Below are 24,634 nucleotides of genomic sequence, written 5' to 3'. Positions count from 1 at the left end.
TAATACTTCCTATGTCAATACTCCTGTAATACTTCATATGTCAATACTCCTGTAATACTTCATATATCAATATTCCTGTAATACTTCATGTCAATACTCCTGTAATACTTCATATGTCAATACTCCTGTAATACTTCATATGTCAATACTCCTGTAATACTTCCTATGTCAATACTCCTGTAATACTTCATATGTCAATACTCCTGTAATACTTCATGTCAATACTCCTGTAATACTTCATATATCAATATTCCTGTAATACTTCATGTCAATACTCCTGTAATACTTCATGTCAATACTCCTGTAATACTTCATATGTCAATACTCCTGTAATACTTCATATATCAATACTCCTGTAATACTTCATGTCAATACTCCTGTAATACTTCATATATCAATACTCCTGTAATACTTCATATATCAATATTCCTGTAATACTTCATATGTCAATACTCCTGTAATACTTCCTATGTCAATACTCCTGTAATACTTCATATGTCAATACTCCTGTAATACTTCATATATCAATATTCCTGTAATACTTCATGTCAATACTCCTGTAATACATCCTATGTCAATACTCCTGTAATACTTCTTATGTCAATACTCCTGTAATACTTCATATGTCAATACTCCTTTAATACATCCAATGTCAATACTCCTGTAATACTTCCTATGTCAATACTCCTGTAATACTTCATGTCAATACTCCTGTAATACTTCATATGTCAATACTCCTGTAATACTTCCTATGTCAATACTCCTGTAATACTTCATATATCAATATTCCTGTAATACTTCCTATGTCAATACTCCTGTAATACTTCATATATCAATACTCCTGTAATACTTCATATATCAATATTCCTGTAATACTTCATGTCAATACTCCTGTAATACTTCATGTCAATACTCCTGTAATACTTCATGTCAATACTCCTGTAATACTTCATATGTCAATACTCCTGTAATACTTCCTATGTCAATATTCCTGTAATACTTCATGTCAATACTCCTGTAATACTTCATGTCAATACTCCTGTAATACTTCATGTCAATACTCCTGTAATACTTCATATGTCAATACTCCTGTAATACTTCCTATGTCAATACTCCTGTAATACTTCATATGTCAATACTCCTGTAATACTTCATATATCAATATTCCTGTAATACTTCATGTCAATACTCCTGTAATACTTCATATGTCAATACTCCTGTAATACTTCATATGTCAATACTCCTGTAATACTTCCTATGTCAATACTCCTGTAATACTTCATATGTCAATACTCCTGTAATACTTCATATATCAATATTCCTGTAATACTTCCTATGTCAATACTCCTGTAATACTTCATATATCAATACTCCTGTAATACTTCATATGTCAATATTCCTGTAATACTTCATATGTCAATACTCCTGTAATACTTCATATATCAATATTCCTGTAATACTTCATGTCAATATTCCTGTAATACTTCATGTCAATACTCCTGTAATACTTCATATGTCAATACTCCTGTAATACTTCCTATGTCAATACTCCTGTAATACTTCATATGTCAATACTCCTGTAATACTTCATATATCAATATTCCTGTAATACTTCCTATGTCAATACTCCTGTAATACTTCCTATGTCAATACTCCTGTAATACTTCATATGTCAATACTCCTGTAATACTTCCTATGTCAATACTCCTGTAATACTTCATATGTCAATACTCCTGTAATACTTCATATATCAATATTCCTGTAATACTTCCTATGTCAATACTCCTGTAATACTTCATATATCAATACTCCTGTAATACTTCATATAACAATATTCCTGTAATACTTCCTATGTCAATACTCCTGTAATACTTCATATATCAATACTCCTGTAATACTTCATATGTCAATACTCTGCACCATTGTCATTAAGTAAGTGCAAAACACAGAAACTTATGAAGTTTTCTGTGTCAACTTTTTATTATAAATGCAGCTTTTCTACTCAGAATAGAATCAAAACCAAGTACCGCAGAAAACTTAGTGAACATAACTTGAATATACTAATGTGATTATATTCAGATGGGCCAAATATTAATGATAAGTCTTGGAAAAGGAAAAATAAAGAAAGCTAGAAAGGTACGTCAAATGTAAATTTATGCTGTGATAAGCTTGCAGTGTTCTATCATGTTTAAAATCTATATGAGTTATAAGCCTTGGAAATATGAATTATTTATTGATAAAACTAAACTGTATTTATATTATAATGATAACTGTGATAATAGTTTATTTTAATTGTGTTCATACATCCATCTTTCAACAAGCCATATATATATATCCATCCAAACGTGTACTCAGTTCAAAGTATGAATAAACTGCATAAGAATAAAACACATTCATGTGCTTACAAAATGTGTAACATAGAGAATTTTCTACTTTAACATAAAGTTTTGCTTAAAAGCCAATACTAAATGCAATTATGTATAATGAGAAATTGTGGATACAGGTTAAAAGAGAAAGAATTCAGAGCACACACATGCATACACACACACACACACACACACACACACATTATATTTCTATGCTTTGCTCCCACTTCTCGTCTTAAGCACTCACTTCTCACTCCTCTGTCCAAAAGGACGGACTACACCGAAGCAGCTGACCTGGTATGGTAGTGGTGGGTATCAAACCCCCTGAGGTGTTGGTTCTCAAGAAAGATGGTATAATTAGATTCCCTCATTGTCTCAACAAGGAACATTGCATAGAAGATTAGTTTACCTGTGTACATGTTAAACAAGCACAAGTTAAGTTTGTGCTCATTTGTTAATTATATGAGAAATGTGACATTTATGTAATATTATTACCACCACTAATATATTTAATTAAATGTCTGGGACATAACAGACACAACTCTTCATTTACCATGAGATTATGGTTCTCTCCAACATGGCAGCACCAGCACAACCTAATTAATGTCAGATGGCTAATAAATGCACTTGAAAGCACCAATTCAATGTGTACATTTATTAAGGCAAATACTAAATAAGCTATTAACAAAATAAATAATTGGGGGCAAGTAATTTTTTATTTACACCAACTTTCTTCATAAGTACTGCAAGATTATGGAATGCCAGGCTAATATAACAAGAAGGCCACAGACTGCATGTTGAGCCCAAGATCCAAGCAATGCTGTAAATAATGTGACTTTGATCCCAAGGTTAAAATGGAGAGCAAGCATGTTACAGAATGAATCATCTTGGCTTCATAATGATTCTTTCAAAGAATGAAGAAAAGTGGTTTAGGTAAAATAATTGAAAAAAACTTGAACCAAAGTACTAAAGCAAATTTTCTTTGCTACCTTGATCCCAAGGTCAAAAGGCCAGTTGGTGTGTTGCAGAGTGAATTGTTGTACATTCATTTCCATGTATGAAGAGAACATCATCAATAGATTTGGGAAATATAAACTCAAACCTTAATGCACATTTTCTATGACTGTCACTCTCACCAGAAGATCAAAATAGCTAGCAAGTACTTTACAGAATGAACTTAGTTTCATAATGATTTATCCCAAGTATGAAGAAAATAAATGGCAAATGAAAAAACTTGAACTAAAATCTCAATGCACATTTTCTATAACACCGACCTTGACCCAAAAGCAGAACTGATGAGGCATCATTTTGTACCATGAAATTTCCAACTTCATAATGATTAATCCCAAGTATGATTATGATAAGCGTCTATCAATGTGTTTAGGAAATTTATGCCAAACTTTTAATTAAAAACAAAATAAACTGTTGGCCAGAAATGTGACTTCTCTGTCTTGCTTCCCTCAAACACGGGTTCAACAATAATCGTTTATTTAAAGAGAGCAAACCTATTAGCTAAATGTTATTCTCCAATGAGGCCCCCTAATAAACAAACAAAAGATATAAAATGTACAGACATTTAAAGCAAAATAATATTTAAGAAACAAGATTATCAAATACCCTACAGAAGAAACATGCAAATAAAAAGATGTATCCAGTTATACTGTAATATGGTTGTATTCAGATTTAAATTTCTTTGCTAGCCAAGGTTCTGATATGACAACTCTAGCTACACCTTGGCAGATCGAACAGATATTTTAGTGCTTTGTCCTAGCAACCTCTATTGGATTTCATGAGTTGCATCCCTTAGTATGTAATGCTCTTGTTGTTGTTGTTGTTGTATGGTTTAACGCAATTTTTCAGCACACGATAGGCTATACATGGTGGCTAGTATTAATGGTGGAGAAAGAACCCAGGAAATCCCCAGAAAGAACCACTGACCCTTGAGAAGCTACTGGCAAGCTTTCTCACATACCCACATTGGCTGAATCCAAAACTCGAACCCACGCAGACAGAGGTGAGATGGCAGTGGTCCGTAAAGGAGAGCACTTTAGACCACTCAGCCCCCATGTATGTAATGCCAACTAACCAATAGTGTGTACCAGCTGTGCATTATACATTAGCCAAAAATGGTGGAGGCAATTGGTTTAAAAAAGATACCTTGTAAGTTTAACATCGAAAGTATAACTACATACCAGAGGGAAGCCATTACAGGTGTATATGAGTTAAACGTATTTGTACATGTTGACTGGCAGTAGAAAATTATTTACCAGTTCAATCAAGTTGTGTGCTCCCCTTGTCTCAGTCACATATGAACAGTGTTCAAATTTGAACAACTTAATTTTGATTGAATGCCACTGCATTCCAATGAAATTCACAGACCTGAAGCACAGAAATATCTGCTCATTATTCTAAGGTGAAGATAGGGGTATCATATCAGAACCTTGGCTAGCGAAGATGCAAAGTACTGAAAAATTATTCTGAATAATTCTGTGCACGGTTTTGGAATTTTATTATTTTCAACCTTAGATCACAAGATATACTGGTATTGTTTGTTTTTAAATGCACAGTACTTTGAAAAGATTTTGGTGATGACAGGGTCACATTCCATGAACACATTTATAAACAAGAACTGTTTGTTGGCTTTTTGCTGGTTTTCATGGTGCTTTTAACACATTCCTGGCTATATCAGGCTGAGGAAATATGAGTCAAGTGTCCTTCAAAGGGACACACTGAGACAGTTGACCCAGCCTGGCCTGGGCAGGTACTGAACACACAACTCTTGGATTATGAATACACTGTTCTACCAACTTAACAAAAGAACTGCCCTTCAATAGTTAACTGCCACAAGTCATAATGTAACTGCAAAAATAAATACTCGAAATAAATACTCTGAGGAAATATCCCATGCTGCATCAAAAGCAATACATGTATCCAGCTGACTGTGATTTTGAGCAGTTCCACCAAATTACTGCACAATACCTCATAGTACTAATAGTCCCTGTTTGTTTAAAAACTAAGACAATATTATACTTTCCTTTTAAATTTGTTGATAATTTAATTTTTACAACAAAATTTGAACATGACAATGTAAACCAGATTAACAATTAATAAAACAAAACAACTCTATTAAATATAACACTACTGAGGTAAACAGAAGAAGAAAAAAAAATTGTGAGCTGTAGTACAAACTGACAAAGCAGCAAACTTCATTTTCATGATAACCAAACTTCTGTGCTTAAAATAGGTATAATGTACAATGGATCTTTTTCAGGAAATAGTTCAAGTAAATATATGTTTAAATGCATACATCTCAAAGAAAAAATTAAAGTCAAATTTGTTTGATATCTTTAAAAGGCTTGGAGCACTTAACCAAACTTAAGTCACTCTCTGCAAAGTCCTAATATTTAATTTGTTAGAAATAACTTTGTTATGCTTTTTGTTTGCCTTAATAAGACTTTTAACATTACTGGCTGTATCATGCTGGGCAGGTATCAAACCTGCAACCCTTTGATTGAAAATCCAGTGCTCTACCAGCTGAACTACTGTGGTACCACCAAACAGAAATGTTGTGAAACCTGATCAAAAATATGTCATATCATGAGAACTGAATATTTCAAAGTACAGCAATGGTATTTATTTCAGGTGATTTCAAACACAAAACCTAGTAAACATGCCTCTTTGCTGACAGTTTATCTTCAAATGTGAAAAGAGTTTTTACCATCTCTTGATAACAGAAGGTAGGACAGAAAGAAGGTCTAGATATGAGAAGGTAGGACACAAAGAAAGCCTAGATATCAAAAGGTAGGAAAGAAAGAATGCTTAGATATTGGAATGTAGATCAAAAAGGTCTATATATCAGAATGTAGGACAGGAAAGCCTAGATAACAAAAATAGGACAGAAAGAAGACCGAGATATCAGAGTGTGTGACAGAAAGAAGGAGGCCTAGATATCAGAAGGTAGGACAACAAGAAGGTGAAAGATATCAGAATGTAGGACAGGAAGAAGACCTATTATATCACACATTAGTCTGAAGTAAACCTATGTGGCTGAGAAGTAACTTGTTTTCTAAATCTGGACTATTATATCCTCAGTATCTTGAAGAGGTTATTTCCTTTCACATGAAGAGCACAAGAGTAAATGTCCATTTTCAATGACTGTCAAAAATGTATGTCATTAAATCAACCATAAACAGCAATCACATAGGAATAGTTTCTTTTATTAAACAAGGAAGTTGTTAAGCTTCACATTTTATTCAGGAATACATGTATATCCCATATGTACAAAATGTTTGAGAAATAGAGCTGCATTAGATGTCAATACAAGTAATACTGCCACTTGTCAATGCCAAAAATCAACACTTGCCCTATAACATATTGCAACAGCCGGTGGTTATGCAAAGGGAGACAATTCTCCCTGGGCAATTATGCTACCTGTAAAGATGCATGTCTTCACTTGTAAGGACAGATTGCTGCAATTATGGTGAAGTAATGTTTCCACTGTTGTGCAGATCCTGCAATCATGGTGAAGTAATGTTTCCACTGTTGTGGAGAACCTGCAGTCATGGTGAGGCATTGTTTCCACTGTCGTGGTGAGCCTGAAATCATAGTGAGGTATTTTTTCCACTGTCGTGGTGAGCCTGAAATCATGGTGAGGTATTATTTCCACTGTCATGGTGATCCTGCAATCATGGTGAGGTATTGTTTCCATTGTCGTGGTGAGCCTGCAATCATAGTGAGGCATTGTTTCCACTGTCGTGACTATTTAGTCTGTGTTCCAAAACTCAATATGATGCCGCAGAAGTGTCGCTTTTGCAGTTTACATTTTTGCAATTCTTTTATTTCTTTCACAAAGGATTGTATTTTTTTACAGACTGACTGGTTTAAATTCATAGCTTTGAGGGTGTTTTTTTTACAGTCTGACTGGTTTAAATTCATAGCTACTGAGATTGTTATTTTTACAGCCTGACTGGTTTAAATTCATAGCTACTGAGGTTGTTACTTTTACAGCCTGACTGGTTTAAATTCCTATCGTCTGATTGAGGGTGTAACTTTTACAGTCTGGCTGGTTTAACTTCATAGCTTCTGACTGAGTGTGTTATTTTTACAGTCTGGCTGGTTTAAATTCATAGCTTCAGATGGAGGGTGTTACTTTTTACAGCCTGACTGGTTTAAGTTAATAGCTTCTAATTGAGGGTGTTATTTTTACAGTCTGGCTTGTTTAAATTCATAGCTTTTGATTGAGTGTGTTATTTTTACAGTCTGACTGGTTTAAATTCATAGCTGCAGATGGAGTGTGTTATTTTTACAGTCTGGCTGGTTTAAATACAGAGTTTCAGATGGAGGGTGTTATTTTTACAGCCTCGCTGGTTTAAATACAGAGCTTCAGATGGAGGGTGTTATTTTTACAGCCTCACTGGTTTAAATACAGAGCTGCTGATGGAGGGTGTTATATATCATTACAGTCACATTCAGGCTAAAAATAAAGGCAACAACAGACACCCTTTTCTCAAGTCTATCTTTTATTTACCTAAAAAGTATAAAACTGTAACATTATGCTTAATCTAAAAACAACTTTAATACTTAGCTTAATCTAGGGAAGGGATGTTTGTATGGATGGACTGACATAAAGATAGGCACACAAATACCTAAGTGATCGCCATGTTGAACCCACACCAAGTAGACTTAAAATGTTTTAGTTTACCTCAGAAATTACTAGTGATATAGTAGATACGGTTCAAATTTTAAAATACACATACATGCACATGGCTTTGGATTAGGTAATTTAGAAAGTTTCATCTGCAAGAAACTTAGAATGAAAACTGAGATTTGTTTAAAGTTAATAGCTTCAGATGGAGACTATATGAACAACAAATTTACGACAAAATTAAATTGCTCAAATAAATATTTCTCATATAACAACAAAAATGCTTTAGTACTATAACATAAATAACTTTATTCCAAAATTTAAATCATTTGGTAAGGAAATTTATCAGAAAATTTTACAGACTAGCATAAAGTGATGAATGGTAATACTACAGCGAACCCAGAAAACACATTCTATACACCTTGTAACCCTTTACCTCATGACACGCTTTTGGATGCCTATATCCCATTCTCTTGGAAGTGCTAGTGGATGCCTCTACCTGATTTCACATACAAGTGTGCTTGAATGCCTCTGCACCATGTGCATGGACGCATGTGTGGATGCCTAATGTAAACATCAGCCATTTTGAGCTTGTTTTTGTTTTCATTTCTGTGTTGCCACCTTCAGGGATAACCCCTCTTATATTCTACAAGCACTGAGGTAAATGACCATTACATCACATCACATGGTTGATATTTAAGATCTACTTGTAATCTGCTATTTAAAGTTACTGGGTCAGCTTCTCCATTTTCCAAAATGGAGGCCACAGAGTTAGTTTAGCATCTTCTTGTTTTAGTTAGGATGATTGGAATTACAAATATGAAGGCTTAATCAAGTCAGATATAGGCTCTGATGTGGATGTAGGCAACGATGACTTTTGATAATTTATCAAATTTTGATGATTTAGTGATGCAGAAATAGACAACAAACTGATAGATTTCGAGGCTAAGAAATATCAGCTATTGTTGGTCACACTACTTTACTGACTTGACGCTGAATGAGTTCTCTCAAGATTTTAATGCATATAAAAAATTCTTCCATAAAAAATAATTATACAGCTATAAAGATGAGATTTTACACTTAAGCCTTGTTACCGATTTCTGACTTGTACAAAAATGGTGAAATGGTTAAAACTGATTTCAAACTTCACATATACATACACTGTACTACATTGCTATACATTTAACATCAATAGAACACCTGTTACCTGTATGACAATAGCATAGCATATAGTTATACAGGTAACAGGTGTTCTATTGATAGCACACTGTACTGTGTGGCTTATGGACATGTATATCAACTGCCTACACAGCAACAGACTCAATGAAGTAAAGGGTTACTGAGATAATATAAAACATATATTCCTAAAAGGTACATTTTTAACTAAACAACTGAAGAGGCAATTTGACTTCAAAACTGAAAGTCAATCTATTCCTAAACACCTTCAAATAATTCATTGCACAAAATACAATGAACATGTGTGCAATGTTTGCAATACATTAGATAGACAATTCATTCAATATGATATGATAGATTTGGTATAATCATCAATATAAAAGACTACTAATTATTTCACTAAAATGTTTATATATATATATATATATGACTTGCCAGGTCAGGTGTCAAATGTTGTATCGAAATAAAAGACTTTGGTCATACAATGGCTACAACCATACATTGTGGAGGAACTCACTGGGGAAACAGGTCTGTTAAACACTTGGTAAAAAACCCAACCTGGTCCCAATATGGATGATATGGTCTGTTTGTGCACTCTGACCTCTAACCCCAGCCCCCCAACACTATGAAAATGTATCAGTACCAATCTAAGAATTTTGAAGTTTACTTGAATTACATTTCAAGTACTCAGGCATAAGGATTTAAAAATAAAAAAATATCTTCAGGGTAATCATATTTTTATATGCATTTAACATATCTGGTTTTCCATAGAGAAGAAACAGCCATTTTTTATATGCATTTAACATATCTGGTTTTCCATAGAGAAGAAACAGCCATTTTTAATTATAAGCATGTAACATATCTAATTCTGGATAGAAAAGGTTCAGCCTTTTTTTGTAGGTGCATTTAACACATCTAGTTGGTTCACAGAAAAAGGAACAACCATTTTATTTTTTACACATTTAACACATCTGGTTGGTTCACAGAAAAAGGTACAGCCATTTTATTTTTTACACATCTAACACATCTGGTTGGTTCACAGGAACGGAATAGCCATTTTATATTTACACATTTAAAACATCTCGTTTGTTTACAGAAAAGGAACAGCCATTTTCATTATATGCATTTAACACATTGGTTGGTTCAGAGAAAGATTAGTCATTTCATTTCAAACATTTAACACATCTGGTCAGGTTTTAAGCTCAAGGGTATATGTATTTTACAATTTCTTAATTTCAGGTTTAAAATAATTTTTTATTATTATATAAATTTAACACATATGGTAGTCAACAGATAGGAATAGATATTTGTATTATATAGATGCATCATGTCTGGTTGTCCACAGAAAGGAATAGCCAATAACAGGTTTATGCAGTCTAATAATATTAACCATATGCTTTCTGGGTGAACTGGTACAATGGCACATGCAAAAACTGTAAACCACTGTACATCATGACAAGGTTATATTGGATGAATCGTCCTTCAATGTACATAGTAACACAAGCATGTGGTCATTTGTGTTTAGTACTTGTTTGTAAATAAGGTATATGGCAAAACTTTATGACTTCACAAAAGTCTGCAAAACCTGAAAAGGAGGTTACTGCACCAATACACCCACACAAAGTACATGGTTAATATCATCAGATTGCACAATTTGGTTATAGGCTATTCAATTTCTGTTGACTACTACATGTCAAATACATATAACAACCAAACTAATTTAAACCTGAATTGTAGTAACAATTAAAATGCTTATACCCGAGTACTTAAAATGGAACCAAAGTCTCAATTTTTTTTAAGTGTCCAGAAATAAATTAAAAATTTAGTCTGATCATAATTGTTTAGACATTCAGACTTTGGTAGAAAATTTATCTTTTTATGGCAAATTAAGGTGCACTAAAACTTATTATGACTGGATTTGCAACTATAATTATCCCATCAAACATTTCTAATGCATATGTGGCTATATAAAAAAACAGGAGGCTCAAGTGTGAATAACACTGCTCACAAGGCTATGATAGGTCTAAGCCAAATGTAATAACAATCAGCCTAGTAACCTTAAGTGGCAGCCATAACTGATGACAGATCAGCATCATTTGTATAAACTTAAAAGATCTTGATGCCAGAATTCTTTCCATTACATTTAATCAAATACAGTTAAATGGGTTTTGAGAAGCTGGCTAAAAGTTTTTTTTTAGTTAGGGCAGCCATATCTGATGGTACTAACACATCGTTTGTACAAACTTGTAAGACCTTGTCATCAGTACACTCACCATCTGATTCAGATGCACCCATGAATATGATGCAACTGAAGGGCAAAGTTCCAAGTCAAACAGGAGCCATTACTCCATTAAAATTTTATTGCAAACAGGGAAAACTGAACTTTACTAGGACATTTTAATATCCAGCCTCATACTAATCTGGTTTCAATCCAGGAAGTCCTTAAAGAGGTAATGAGTGGAAATGAAATTCATAATATACATTACAGGATAGATGGAAACTGGTATCACTATAAATAGGAAGAGATACAATCTGAGTGAAATCATATCTCCACTGTCCTACAAGAAGATCTGACAGCGACTGCTTAGGGGTCATGTTATGGTGACTTATGTTATTAGCATAACTGCTAATTTTATCAGCCAATCAGATTGAGTCTTATATCTTAGCGTTTTGGAGACTGAGCAGTATGGCTGAGGAGCATCAATGTGTGCAGAATGATTTTGATCCACTTTCTGCATTTCCAGTGGCTACTTGAAAGGTCACCATAATATGGCACATACAGCAATTGAGATCTGACTTTAATCACATTGGAAAGAGATACAAGAAGATATTGATGTAATTTGCAACTGACATAATTATTCAGAATTTCAAAGGGTAATCTTTCATCACTGAAAACTTATCCAGAACAGAAATGCCGTGAACAACCAATGCCTTAACTAATAATGTTATCAAGTGTAGGAAAGCAATCTGACATGGATTTACATCACTGAATTACAAAAGAAACATGTCTACCAAAAGATGCAATCTAATTTTTGTCTTCAATTTGTATTGATAAATATAAATGGGACATGACATTATTTTAGATACTGTCAGTTTATATTCAGTAATGCGTGGACTTAATCCCCTCCCCCTTCCCCACTCACCTGTCCATAGATGCGTATGCAATTATTATGTATGTATTAAACTGGTATGGACTTTAGATGTATTAATAAAGCACCATGACAGAATTGCAAGTCAAATGCATGATACAATATCAAATAAAAAATTGCATAAAGTAAAGCTTATTGAAATAATTGTGGTACTACATGATTAGTAATCAATACTGTGCCATTTCAGAACCAGATGGAGATAATAAAATACTACTGTGAAAGGCAGTTACATTGGCTGGAAAGTGCTCTGCTTCTACAGATATCAGACATGAAAAATGACATACTGGTAATAAGTTATAGATAAGATAGCATACCTATAAAATATGCATGGGAGACCATATGTACTGAATATATTTACTTATAACTCAAGTACAACTGCAAAATGCAAAGACCCAGATATGCCATCATATAATGTACTCGCAGATCTGAGTCTCTGTAGGTTGTTAGGAGTAACTGGAAAAAAAAATACACCAGACACTTATCTGTTGGCACATTATGTGATGGCAGATCAGGGTCAATGCTATTTGCAGTTGAACTCAACTTATAAGCAAGTATATACAGCACTTTACTTAGGTGCATAATGGAATTCAAGATAATCTGTTTTGCAAATAAGTACACAGTTGCTGTCACTGCAGGATACAAGGAGTAACAAGACAGCAAGCAGCATATGTCCTGTTGTGCATGCTGAATTTAACAAAATGTACATAGCTAAGTAATATATACAGTAGCCATGACTAATCATCAGTTTGAAAGTCCACACAATGCTAAATTCTTCAAATACAACAACTCGAAAAATCATAAAGGCAACAAAATATAGTGCAAAGGAATGTTTCAAAACATCTGTTTCCAAAACTTGTCTCCCTTGATATGTATAATCATTATAAATACTACTAGCTGAGCTGGCCTGATTTTTTTAATAAAACAAAAAACTCTCCCCCACCCAAAACAAGAAATGTATATATATAGAACACCTTGTCCTCTTAGTCTGAATGTGCAGAAAAAAAGCAATAGCTAGCAAAAGGAATATATGTATGACCTTAAAAAAGAACACAAAAAAGGATTTAAAAAAGGGTGCATGGACATGCCCAGTATGATATACCCCTGCCATATTCATGGTGAGGGGCAAAAAAAGACAACTATCAGAAACTGTTCACTTGCTAATTTACACAGTAATTGTTAGTTTGTTCAAGAATAACATAAATATATGGCACAATGACAAATGAAGAATTATATTAAACATAATAAGCTGTCGATTTTAGTGTTCAAGCAATACTTTATAAACGACTTGAACAGAAGCTTTTTTAAAACATTTTCCAATGTTAAAATGAATAAATGACATCTACCATATATACTCACTTATAAGAGAAGCCCAACTGCAAATGGCACAGATCCAGATCTGCCAGTGCATAATGTACCGGAAGAACTGGGTCTGAGCAGTTCGTTAGGAGTAATGCGTAGAATAAACAACATAGACCCTGATCTGCAGATGCCATCATTCAACAGTATATCAGGACATTTGTTGTTTGTAGTTTGACTTGTGAGTACAGATGGTATATATTAAAAAGTACCTAGTTAGAATTATTGTCGATGTTGAGCTAAGGAAATAATCGTGGATCATAAGTAGATGTCTCATGGAGGAGAAAGTACCTGAAGATAAAGTTAAAGAATGAAATTTTAATGGTTGTGTAAACATGTTTTGATTGACACATTCTGTAAAATGTATGACACTGGACTTTTAGCTGAAACATATATCTGGATCCCAGGATTGAAGATATTTAGGATGAATCCACTATATGGGTGTAGGATAAGTTGGGTCCAGGAGAAGACAGGGCTGGGAGCATGCTACAGTTTGTTCTGGTTGGTCCACTGGTAAGTCCCTGTGTACTTGAAACCGTATTTCTCACAGAGAACATCTGATTCTTTGGGTCCACGGCTGAAAGCACACACAGAGACAACTGACTAGAATACGGGTTGTGGACATATACATGTGCCAAGGTGAAGTATATAAAAAAATTGGAGTATTGCCAACTGAAATTGTATTATACATTGTAAGGTAAAAGATTGTTTTGCAATATGTATCAATACATATTGCTACAAAGTTGAACACTTTGAAACTATACATGATACCAACTCTTGGTGTGATTTTCTAAACCTGTAACGTTTCTTACAGCAAATAACATTCCACAAGTAATGCTTCTCCTTTATGGGGGCACAGATTAGAAGGACTTTGTGTATACATGATAAGAGATGAGAGTTTGAAGCTAAATGATAAGTAATGACCAACTTTCTGGGATGGATGAATTATATGCATGGTAAGATTACTAACAGAACATCCAGAATTGATAATGCAACTGAACCCACTGAGACTTAGGTCTCAGTGGAAAGGATTCATACTGAATGCAATTGAACCCACTGGGATTTAGGTCTAAGTGGAAAGATTCATACTGAATGCAATTGAACTCACATGGATTTAGGTCTAAGTGGAAAGATTCATACTGAATGCAATTGAACTCACATGGATTTAGGTCTAAGTGGAAAGGATTCATACTGAATGCAATTGAACCCACTGGGATTTAGGTCTCAGTGGAAAGGATTCATACTGAATGCAATTGAACCCACAGGGATTTAGGTCTCAGTGGAAAGGATTCATAATGAATGCAATTGAACCCACTAGGATTTAGGTCTCAGTGGAAATGATTCATACTGAATGCAACCGAACCTATTGGGACTTTGGTCTAAGTGAAAATGATTCATACTGAATGCAACTAAACCTCCTGTGACTTAGTTCTTAGTGGAAATGATTCATAATCAATACAGTTGAACCCACTGGGATTTAGGTCTCAGTGGAAAGGATTCATACTGAATGCAATTGAACCCACAGGGATTTAGGTCTCAGTGGAAAGGATTCATAATGAATGCAATTGAACCCACTAGGATTTAGGTCTCAGTGGAAATGATTCATACTGAATGCAACTGAACCTATTGGAACTTAGGTCTAAGTGAAAATGATTCATACTGAATGCAACTAAACCTCCTGTGACTTAGTTCTTAGTGGAAATGATTCATAATCAATACAGTTGAACCCACTGGGACTTAGTCTTACTGGAAAGGATTCATAATGAATGCAGTTAAACCCACTGGGACTTAGGCCATAGTGGGAAGGATTCATAGTGAATGCAGTTGAACCCACTGGGATCTGGGCCATAGTGGGAAGGATTCATACTGAATGTGACTGAACCCACTGCGACTTAGGCTGTCCTGGGGAACTAGTAGTCCCTCCAGAATAGCTCATGCAATTGAACCTACTGGAACATGGGTCTTAGTGGAAAGGATTCATAATGAATGCAGCTGAACCCATTGGGACTTAAACAATAGTAGGAGGGATTCATAATGAAAGCAACTGAACCCACTGGGACCTGGGTCATAGTAGGAATGATTCATACTGAATACAGCTGAACCTGCTGGGACTTAGGCCATAGTAGGGAAACTAGTAGTCCCTCCAGAATAGCTCATGCAATTGAACCTACTGGAACATGGGTCTTAGTGGAAAGGATTCATAATGAATGCAGCTGAACCCATTGGGACTTAAACAATAGTAGGAGGGATTCATAATGAAAGCAACTGAACCCACTGGGAGCTGGGTCATAGTAGGAATGATTCATACTGAATACAGCTGAACCTGCTGGGACTTAGGCCATAGTAGGGAAACTAGTAGTCCATCCAGAATAGCCGATGCAATTGAACCCAACAGACCTGGGTCATAATGTGAAGGATTCATACAGAATGCAACTAAATATAATGGGAATCGGTCCATTGTTGGAAGGATTCATATTAAATGTAATTTAACCCACAGGGACTTAGGCAATAGTTGGAAGGATTCATATTAAATGTAATTTAACCCACCGGGACTTCGGCAATAGTTGGAAGGATTCATATTAAATGTAATTTAACCCACAGGGAAAGAAGGCAAAGAAGGAATCTTGCAAGAACAGTAGTTCATACCCTGTTAAAAAATATAAAAATCTAACTTACATCAATTGATTTTGTCTATTGTTTATCTCCAGTTGACACTTGGTAACATCAGAAACATCTATAAAATCATGTGTGCTTGTTGACTTGCAGCTGATCTGCCATATACAGGTTCCAAATAAAATCTGATTGGTCAGTTACAAGAAGCATTTTGCCATTTTATATTTTACAAAAAAATGAGCAATGAAAGATGTGGGAAAGTTGAAGAATTTTGATACGATATATAAGTGTACATCTTTCATCAGTGAAGTGAATCAGTAGAAAAGACAGCAAAACACTTTTTGACTCTATGAAAGACCAGTAAGACTATATTTTAAGGATTTTACATGTTACCTCTTCAACTTTACATACATTATCCAAAATTTTAACATCTTCTTGTTTTATATTTGTTTGCACCATAAAAAGCCACAGATGTGTGGAAGTGCCACAAGACATTGCCACAAACATACACACACACACATTCCAACTATATCAACTGTGGGCAGAGTCTGGGTACCATGTGTACTTGCTTTTAAGATGAGACCACCAGCAAAGCGCACAGGCCCAGATCTGCCATCATGTAATGTGGTGGCATACCTGGCTCTATGCAGTTTGTTAGGAGTAATCAGTAGAACAAACAACATAGACCCTGATTATACGCACTATGTGATGGCAGATCAGGATCCTAGTTGTGTGCATTTTGACTTGACTTATAAGTGAGTACATATGGTATGGGCATGCTGGAACGTACCTATGGTATGTCGACTTGATGTGAAGATCATTGAATCAAACATTACTGACTTGATCATGATTCTAGTGAGCAGCAGTGACAAAAAAAGATAAATGTTTGACAAACTGATGAACACAAGTCATGCCATGCCTAGATTTTTATGTCCTTATCTTGTCATGCAGCCTTATCCGACTGTGACTGAACATCAGCAAGGACTAAAATTGAGCATCTGATTGGTTCAAGTATTATTTTGTTATACCAAACAATACTTAGTGTAAACAAAGATATTTCCAAAATCAGTCGAGCTAATGCAATTAACGTGAAATTACCAATACAGATGAATCTGTAATACTGCTAGAAATTGTAATACAGTACTGTACCTATATTTATAGATATATCATTATATCCTTAATAAAAATTATATAGGTCTCATGGTGCTGACACAAATGGGCTTGAATTCCACCAACTAAGATTCAATATAATTTTAAGCTTAAGATTATAATGTACATGTAGTCATATGGGGGTAAGTATGTTAGACTCCAGTCTATACTCAAGATTGGAAATATTGGTGATATTGGGTCCAGCCTATACTCAAACTTGGAAATATCGGTGATATTGGGTCCAGTCTATACTCAAACTTGGAAATATCGGTGATATTGGGTCCAGTCTGTACTCAGACTTGGAAATATCAGTGATATTAGGTCAAGTCTATACTCAAACTTTGAAATATCGGTGATATTGGGTCCAGTCTATACTCAAACTTGGAAATATCGGTGATACTGAGTCCAGTCTATACTCAAACTTGGAAATATCGGTGATATTGGGTCCAGTCTACACAATTAGACATTTGCTCAAGTCTAGAATCTGACTTGAGAAAATTAACATCTGAGTAAAATTAGACCCATCAAATAGCTCAAAAGTCTAGACTTTTAGTTTATGCAATTAGATCTTACAAAGCAAGTGTACATGAATCTGTTAATACCGGAGGGGTGTTTTTCAATAAATTCTACATATACTTCAGCCTATAGGATTAAAGAATTCATCTTGCTTGCATTAGAAAATAGTTTTAAAAACAGACCATATCTTTAATTTGATAGGCTATACATGGCGGCCAGTATTAATGGTTCAGGAAGAACCCGGAAAAAAACACCAGAAAGAACCACCGACCCACAAGAAGCTACTGGCAAGCTTTCTCACATACCCACATTGGCCGAATCCATGTGATCATGGTAGTCTCGGTTCAAATATTTCTGTAAAAGTTTCATTAAAGTGATTTACAACTAACTGCATAGACCTAGATCAAAAGTTGCATAATGTGCTAGCAGATCTGGGTCTATGCAGTTTGTTTAGATTTATCAGAAGAACATAAATCCAGACCCTGATTTGCAAGTGCATTATGCAATGGCAGATCAGGGTTTATGTTGTTTGCAGTCAGAACAAGCTTAAAAGCAAGTACAGATGGTGACCATTCTTTAAAGCCCTTGCTCTTAAAAATGAAGATAACAGAATCTTCATTATCTTTATAATTCTCTTTATATTTTGTTTTTATACCATAGATGTGTTGAAATGTTTGTATTGTATATATGCCTCTCCCCACCCCAATCTACACATACATTACATGTTTGCGAAACCTTCTGTACGTCAAACTTGAGCAACTCAAATCCATTCATTAATGGGAAGCCAAATCTTCATTCTGGTCCAACACATAAAAAACGGCAGTTCCTGCTTTGGAACCCATGCCATAGAGTATATTGCCTTATAGTGAGATTGTCTTATAATGAGCACATGATACAATACTACCTCATTATAATGCTTTCTGTTGGAGTCATAGATTATAGTGCCTTACAGTGAGACTGCCTGAAAATGAATTTAATTATCCACATAATCAAATGGGGTTGATGATCATACTGGTCTTATAACATGGACTGTGATATAATGGAGGTGCTTACATTGCAGGATTGTTGTAATATCTGATTGATGAAAATAGTGTATTTGTTGAGTATGATGAATGATTAGTAACACCATGTCATACATGAAACCGGCCTGCAGACTGAGATGAGCATTAACCTGGCCATACGAATTGACAAAATTATGTAAATTTGTATGTAAGAACATAGTTGAGAATAATTTAGTTCTACCAAGTCTCCTGTAATATTTAGTGATGATTTGATATGGGGGTCTTAAAGCTCCAACACCGCCATTTATTCAGAAACTTCACGATTCTTCCAATCTAAATATAGTTTCGTGGAAATGATTTGTTAAAAAACTATTTGACACTAACCATTCAAACTGATTCAAGAAAGAATAAAGATAGGTAGGTCTGCATTTTTATGTGGATCTGAGAAGAATAAACATGCATTAGATAAAAAAAAAGACTTAGGCGAGTAATGGTGATTAGTTGGGGCACTGGAATACTATCAAGGGCAAACTTAGGCCGAGTACAATGCCAACTGTTTCAGATTTCCTTATTAACTGTAAAGCATATGACACTGACTTGCAAAAGAATCAGTTATGCCTTTAAAGAAAAAATATTTGTAAATGCTAGCTGGAGTATTAATGTAAAATGCAAAACAAGAATAGCGTATCACATATCAATCACCTACCATATCTGAAACAGTGTGTTGTTGGCTTCTTCTGTTTCCAATGGTGATGTCATAAAATTCTGTGTTCCAGCTTTTGACTGAAATCACTTGACCCACAGATGTCGCCAATTCACATTGGATTAATTCATACACATGTGAAAAATGGCCGGGTTTGTCAGTTCAAGGGAAAAATGAGATGGCTCATAATTTGATGAAATGTCAACATTATCTAGTTATAATGGCACCCAATGATGTTTAGGACCAATATACTTAAAGATCCTGTATTATTCAGATGATTTGGCATATATGACTTTTTGTACATAATGGCAGCATTGGGGCTTTGAAATGGTTGGAATCGATTTGCCAAAGTGAAGATAGGTTTAAGATATCGAAACCTTGGCTAATGAAGATGTCAGTTTAAGTACTTGTTATGTTCTCATCCATCAGAAATTTCCAAAACTGACAGGTGATAAAGAAATTTATGAAATCAAAACAAGAGTTTTACTGCTATGACCGGTGCCAGAAAGATCTTTATCAAAGGCTAATACTTATCTAACCAAGCCTTCTTATTTGTTGACCACCCAAAGTCCATGGTTAAGTATATAGTTTACATTTCTTGGGTAACGTGGCAATAAATTTCATGAAGACTGACTCAATAATTCCTAATACAAGAATGTGCATCTAGAACACTAGCTTTATATCGGTACAAAGATTCAACAAGATATTTTGAATGATTTGGTAGTTTTGCTCTGTAAACAAATGTATTAGTGGTGGATAGATGGATTTTGAAACCACCTGCCTAAGAAATGTACAATCATCACAGCAATATCATAAACAAATTAGGTGTTTTGCCCTGTATATGGAAATGTTGATTATGGATAGATGGATGGAAGGATAAATAGTGAAAAAGATTAAAAAATATTAAACTAAAACTTGTGAATAGCAGAAGGTATATCTAAACCACTAGTCCAATATTATGCACCAACTTTCATATAGATGTCTTAAATAGTTTTTGTGCTTTGCCCTGAAAACCAAAGTTTGTATAATAGCAAATGGTCTATCTAAGCCACTAGTGTAGTATTTACACTAAGTTTCATGGAAAGATCTTGCATGGTTTTCAAGTTCTGCTTCAGAAATGGAAAGTGTGATGGATGGATGAATGATGAACAATGGATGAAAACAGAAAAAGTACTAAAAGTAAAGAACTGAATAGCAAAAAGGTAAATCTAGACCACTATTCTAATATATGCACCAAATTCTATAGTGGTATCTTTAGTAGTCCAAGAATTATGAGTTAAAAAATTTAATGAATGGTTTGGTTTGGTGTTTCATGGCAACACATGTAGGTTCTCTAGGCTAGGGCATTTGGACTAAAATGCCTTGCCCAAGGACACACCAATGTAGCCAACTTAGGCTTGTTCAATCGTAGGATTCAAATCTGCACCAGTTTAATCGATGGAGAGACATCTCTGCATCAAGTGGAGCCACCCTAACTTGCTGTGATCCAGAAAAATCTTGTATCATCCATGATGGAATTCCTGTCATGGTGAAGAAGCTCTGCAGAGAGTGTCTCTGATATAGAGTGCACATCTTGATGTCTAGGTGATGGCTTCAAAAAGTTTCTGCAAAGTTGCAGGAGGCAGTTGAAAAGATATCTGTATGGAGATGCTATGGTAACAAGTGTACAAATCTAGGGGACAAGTGAGCTAATGGACCTTATAAATGGTGCCAGAAACCTGGGAACAATGCAAAGAGAGGACAGACAACTCCACCAGCAGTCCTGTTGCCTCTTGGTCTTGTGAAAATTTCTACATTCATTAACTCCTTAACCATTACTGAGTGTGCAAGCAACAGAACATCCAACTTAGTCTTAGCCTCTACTTTGTCAAAAGTCCAAACTTCCATGCCTTCCATCTCCGGACCCATAAGAGATGAAGCCCCAAAGGATGAGAAGGACCTGACACATCCTGACCTTATGAAAACTCATTTAAGTCTACAAGAATTGAAAGTCTGCAATCCTGCCTTTGTTCTTGGGCAAGACAGGTCTTATGTTACGTGTTTAGGCTCGAATAAACAGTAACACAAGAAAGAGTGAAAAATATAATAATTTATTTCCCTGGAAAATTTTTGCAAAAAATGAAAAAATATGAACTTATCGTTTTAAGAATCAAATCCAAAAATAATTCAAGAATAATCCACGAATAACATTTTTAGAAGTCTTAATAACAAAATGTTCTAATGATTTCAAGTTTGAGTTCCAACAAAGAATCCAAGATGGAAGATGATGATGTATGCTGTAATCTGTAGTGTTGAAGTCTATAGCTCCTTGTAGAAACAAGAAATATCACTCCAGTTTTGGAAATCTGAATAATTTTTTAAAAAGTTGTCCTTGTTCAAGAATTTCCCATGAGCACACGTATCTTCCAGGAAAAAATAATTAATCCTTATGAATCCAAGTAATTTGAAATAGCTCCAAACGACACAACACCTTCCAGTGTAAACAAAAAGCCCAACACTGAGAATATCTCTCCAAAACAAAGGTTCTATTGAATTCTAAAACACAAAAAGGAGGTTATGTGATCATGTTCCAGAATCTTGTCAAAGTTATTTACTTGTTAAAAATCACCTACACCCAGTGTGGCCCTGACGGAAATCAATCATTTTACTCTAAAAAATAAAATTAAAAAAATTGTTTACATCTTAAACCACATAGTTCCATCATGACCACGAAAACAACCAATCATTTGAAAATAAAAATAACAGTTTATTTACGTAGTTGCTACTAATTTTGAATCAAGGTCAGAATCTAGGTCCACACCTGGTGTTTAGTAAAATGAACAGTCAAGGTCAAACTATTTTCTTTAAAAAAAGTATTAAGTTCAGAACTACATTATTTTTATATATAATGAAATTTAAATAAAAAAAAAGATTTTAAAACTTGCAAACAATTAAATCAGATATAATTAAATCAAATATACATAACACAAGACTATCCCTTCTCATCACCCTCCACTGAGATGGGGACCTGACGACTGAGGGTACACTCTCCTGACTCTCTTACTTGTGAGTGGGGGAGGAAAACAGGATTAACCTGTTATTTCTCTCTCCTTGGAGAAGGGAACTAACAATCCCCTTTTGACGCAGGAGAAGAGTTTTGTCCCTGTCCTTTTTAGTTGAACCCACAACTGGTGAGGAAGATGTGCTAGGTCTGTGAGCTGCTTAGTTCAGTGACCTATCAAGCCAAGGAAGGAAACGAGACACTGCTGACTCACCACCAGTTGTGGCAGTCCCCAAGCAACATAGGGTTAGATCAGGAACATTGGTTGTCAACATTCCCTAGATAGGTGATCAAAGACCAGTGCCAGATTGAAGGATAATAATGAAAAAGGATGTGTGAACCCAATTTCTTTCTCTAGGCTGGTGTCAAAGCAGATGAACATTGTCTAGTGACTGCTGGCAAGTGGCTGGAATATAAATATTGTGCCCAGTGACAGAAAGTTTTGTTTCACTGGTAGGAACTATTTTTTAAGATAATGACTTAAACCTATAAAGGGGCCCCAGAGTGGTTGGGTGGTCTTAAGCGCTCTCTGTCACAGATCACTGCCCTCTCACCTCTGTCTGTGTGGGTTCGAGTCTCGGGCTCGACCAATGTGGATATGTGAGAAAGCTTGCCAGTAGCTTCTCATGAGTCGGTGGTTCTTTCCGGGATTTTCCCCGAGTTCTTCCTTGACCATTAATACTGACCACCATGTATAGCCTATGTTATGCAGAAAAATGGCGTTAAACCCTATAACAACAACAACAACAACAACAATAAACCTATAAAAAAAACACCACAACTATGATGTGAATTGCTCCAGAATCATTACACAACAATTATTTACTATATGAAAAGAAACTTGCTAATTTTTAAAAAAACATTTCTTTTATTTATTTTCTTACCATTGACTCTGCTGTTCAAAGAGTTAATTCTGTGCAAACATTAAAGCATATATCCAAATTGGAACATTAATTTTATAAATTGAGTTTTTAAAATATTGTTTAATTTTGTATGCAGTTTTGTTTAATTTCATTGAAAGAAATGATGTAAAATAGGGCAATTTTGTGCCCTGATAGAATTGTAAAGTTCCCAAAGATTCAGGATAGAATATAGTTTATGAATAACAGTACATATTATGTAATTTTAAACAAGTGAATGGTACAATTTTTCTGGGAAAAATCTTTGCTTTGTAATTTTTTTGGCAAATGACAAATTGTGGCAACACATAAACATTAAAATAACCTTCTGTGTATTTAAACATTACAAGATCATCTACATTTTAAAGAATCTTCATTTTTGTAAGCGTATAAACTACTTCAAAAATACAAATTACGTATTCTTTTTGCCATTTGTAATATATGCATGAAGTTAATTTATATGCTGATTATGGGGAGATGATCTGCATGTACTTCATGCATAGAATGAGTTATTTTAGTCGTTTCCATTAGCAGTCACAAGGACTGTACACATAAATGTCTCCTGTGTTATCTATTAATAATTTCCACATCTATCTCTGGGGTTATTCCCTAATTAGTGGATCAAGTCAAAATTGCTCACATGTATAAGAACAGTGATTTCCACCCAAAATGTCATTAGTCTCTTTTTCTTATCTGCCCCAAAATGCCAATTCTCTTTTCTTGTCTACCCCAAAATGTCATTTCAGTCTCTTTTCTTGTCCACCTCAAAATGACATTCCAGTCTCTTTTTCTCCTCCACCCCAAAATGCTATTCCAATCTCTTTTTTTCTCATCCACCCCGAAATGCACTTCCAATCTATTTTTCTTGTCCAACCCAAAATGCCATTCCAGTCTCATTTCTTGACCACAAGTTTAAGCCTTGAAAAGCTTGTAAGCACCCTTTCACACCCACCCCATAAACACACATTCCTTAGCCTAGATGCCTTTCCATGTACCAAGCAACATAAGTGCAATTAACTCTT

General features: G+C 34.8%; 1 protein-coding gene across 2 annotated transcripts in view; it reads right to left on the bottom strand.

The window, feature by feature from the left end:
• Positions 1–7,867: 7,867 nt before the first annotated feature.
• The window catches only part of LOC149787969 (glucose-6-phosphate 1-dehydrogenase X-like), a 58,879-nt gene continuing 42,112 nt past the window's right edge, over positions 7,868–24,634 (bottom strand). Inside the window, exons 12-13 of one of the 2 annotated variants that reach the window (XR_016424127.1) lie at positions 9,279–14,268; positions 7,868–9,210 (exon numbers count right to left, since the gene is read on the bottom strand). Coding sequence is in view for 1 of the 2 variants with exons in the window: in XM_089974242.1 (XP_089830368.1) it covers positions 14,178–14,268 (91 nt within the window). In the remaining variant the exon portion in view is untranslated. Of the gene's footprint in view, positions 14,269–24,634 lie in introns of both variants that reach the window. The other variant, XM_089974242.1, reaches the window with a different exon arrangement.

The sequence above is a fragment of the Sinohyriopsis cumingii genome, chromosome 11 (genome assembly GCF_028554795.1).
Source record: "Sinohyriopsis cumingii isolate HCF-2022 chromosome 11, ASM2855479v2, whole genome shotgun sequence".
Taxonomy (NCBI): Eukaryota; Metazoa; Mollusca; class Bivalvia; order Unionida; family Unionidae; genus Sinohyriopsis; species Sinohyriopsis cumingii.
The sequence above is the reverse complement of the archived record's forward strand: the minus strand, read 5'-3'. Positions and strand labels throughout refer to the sequence as shown.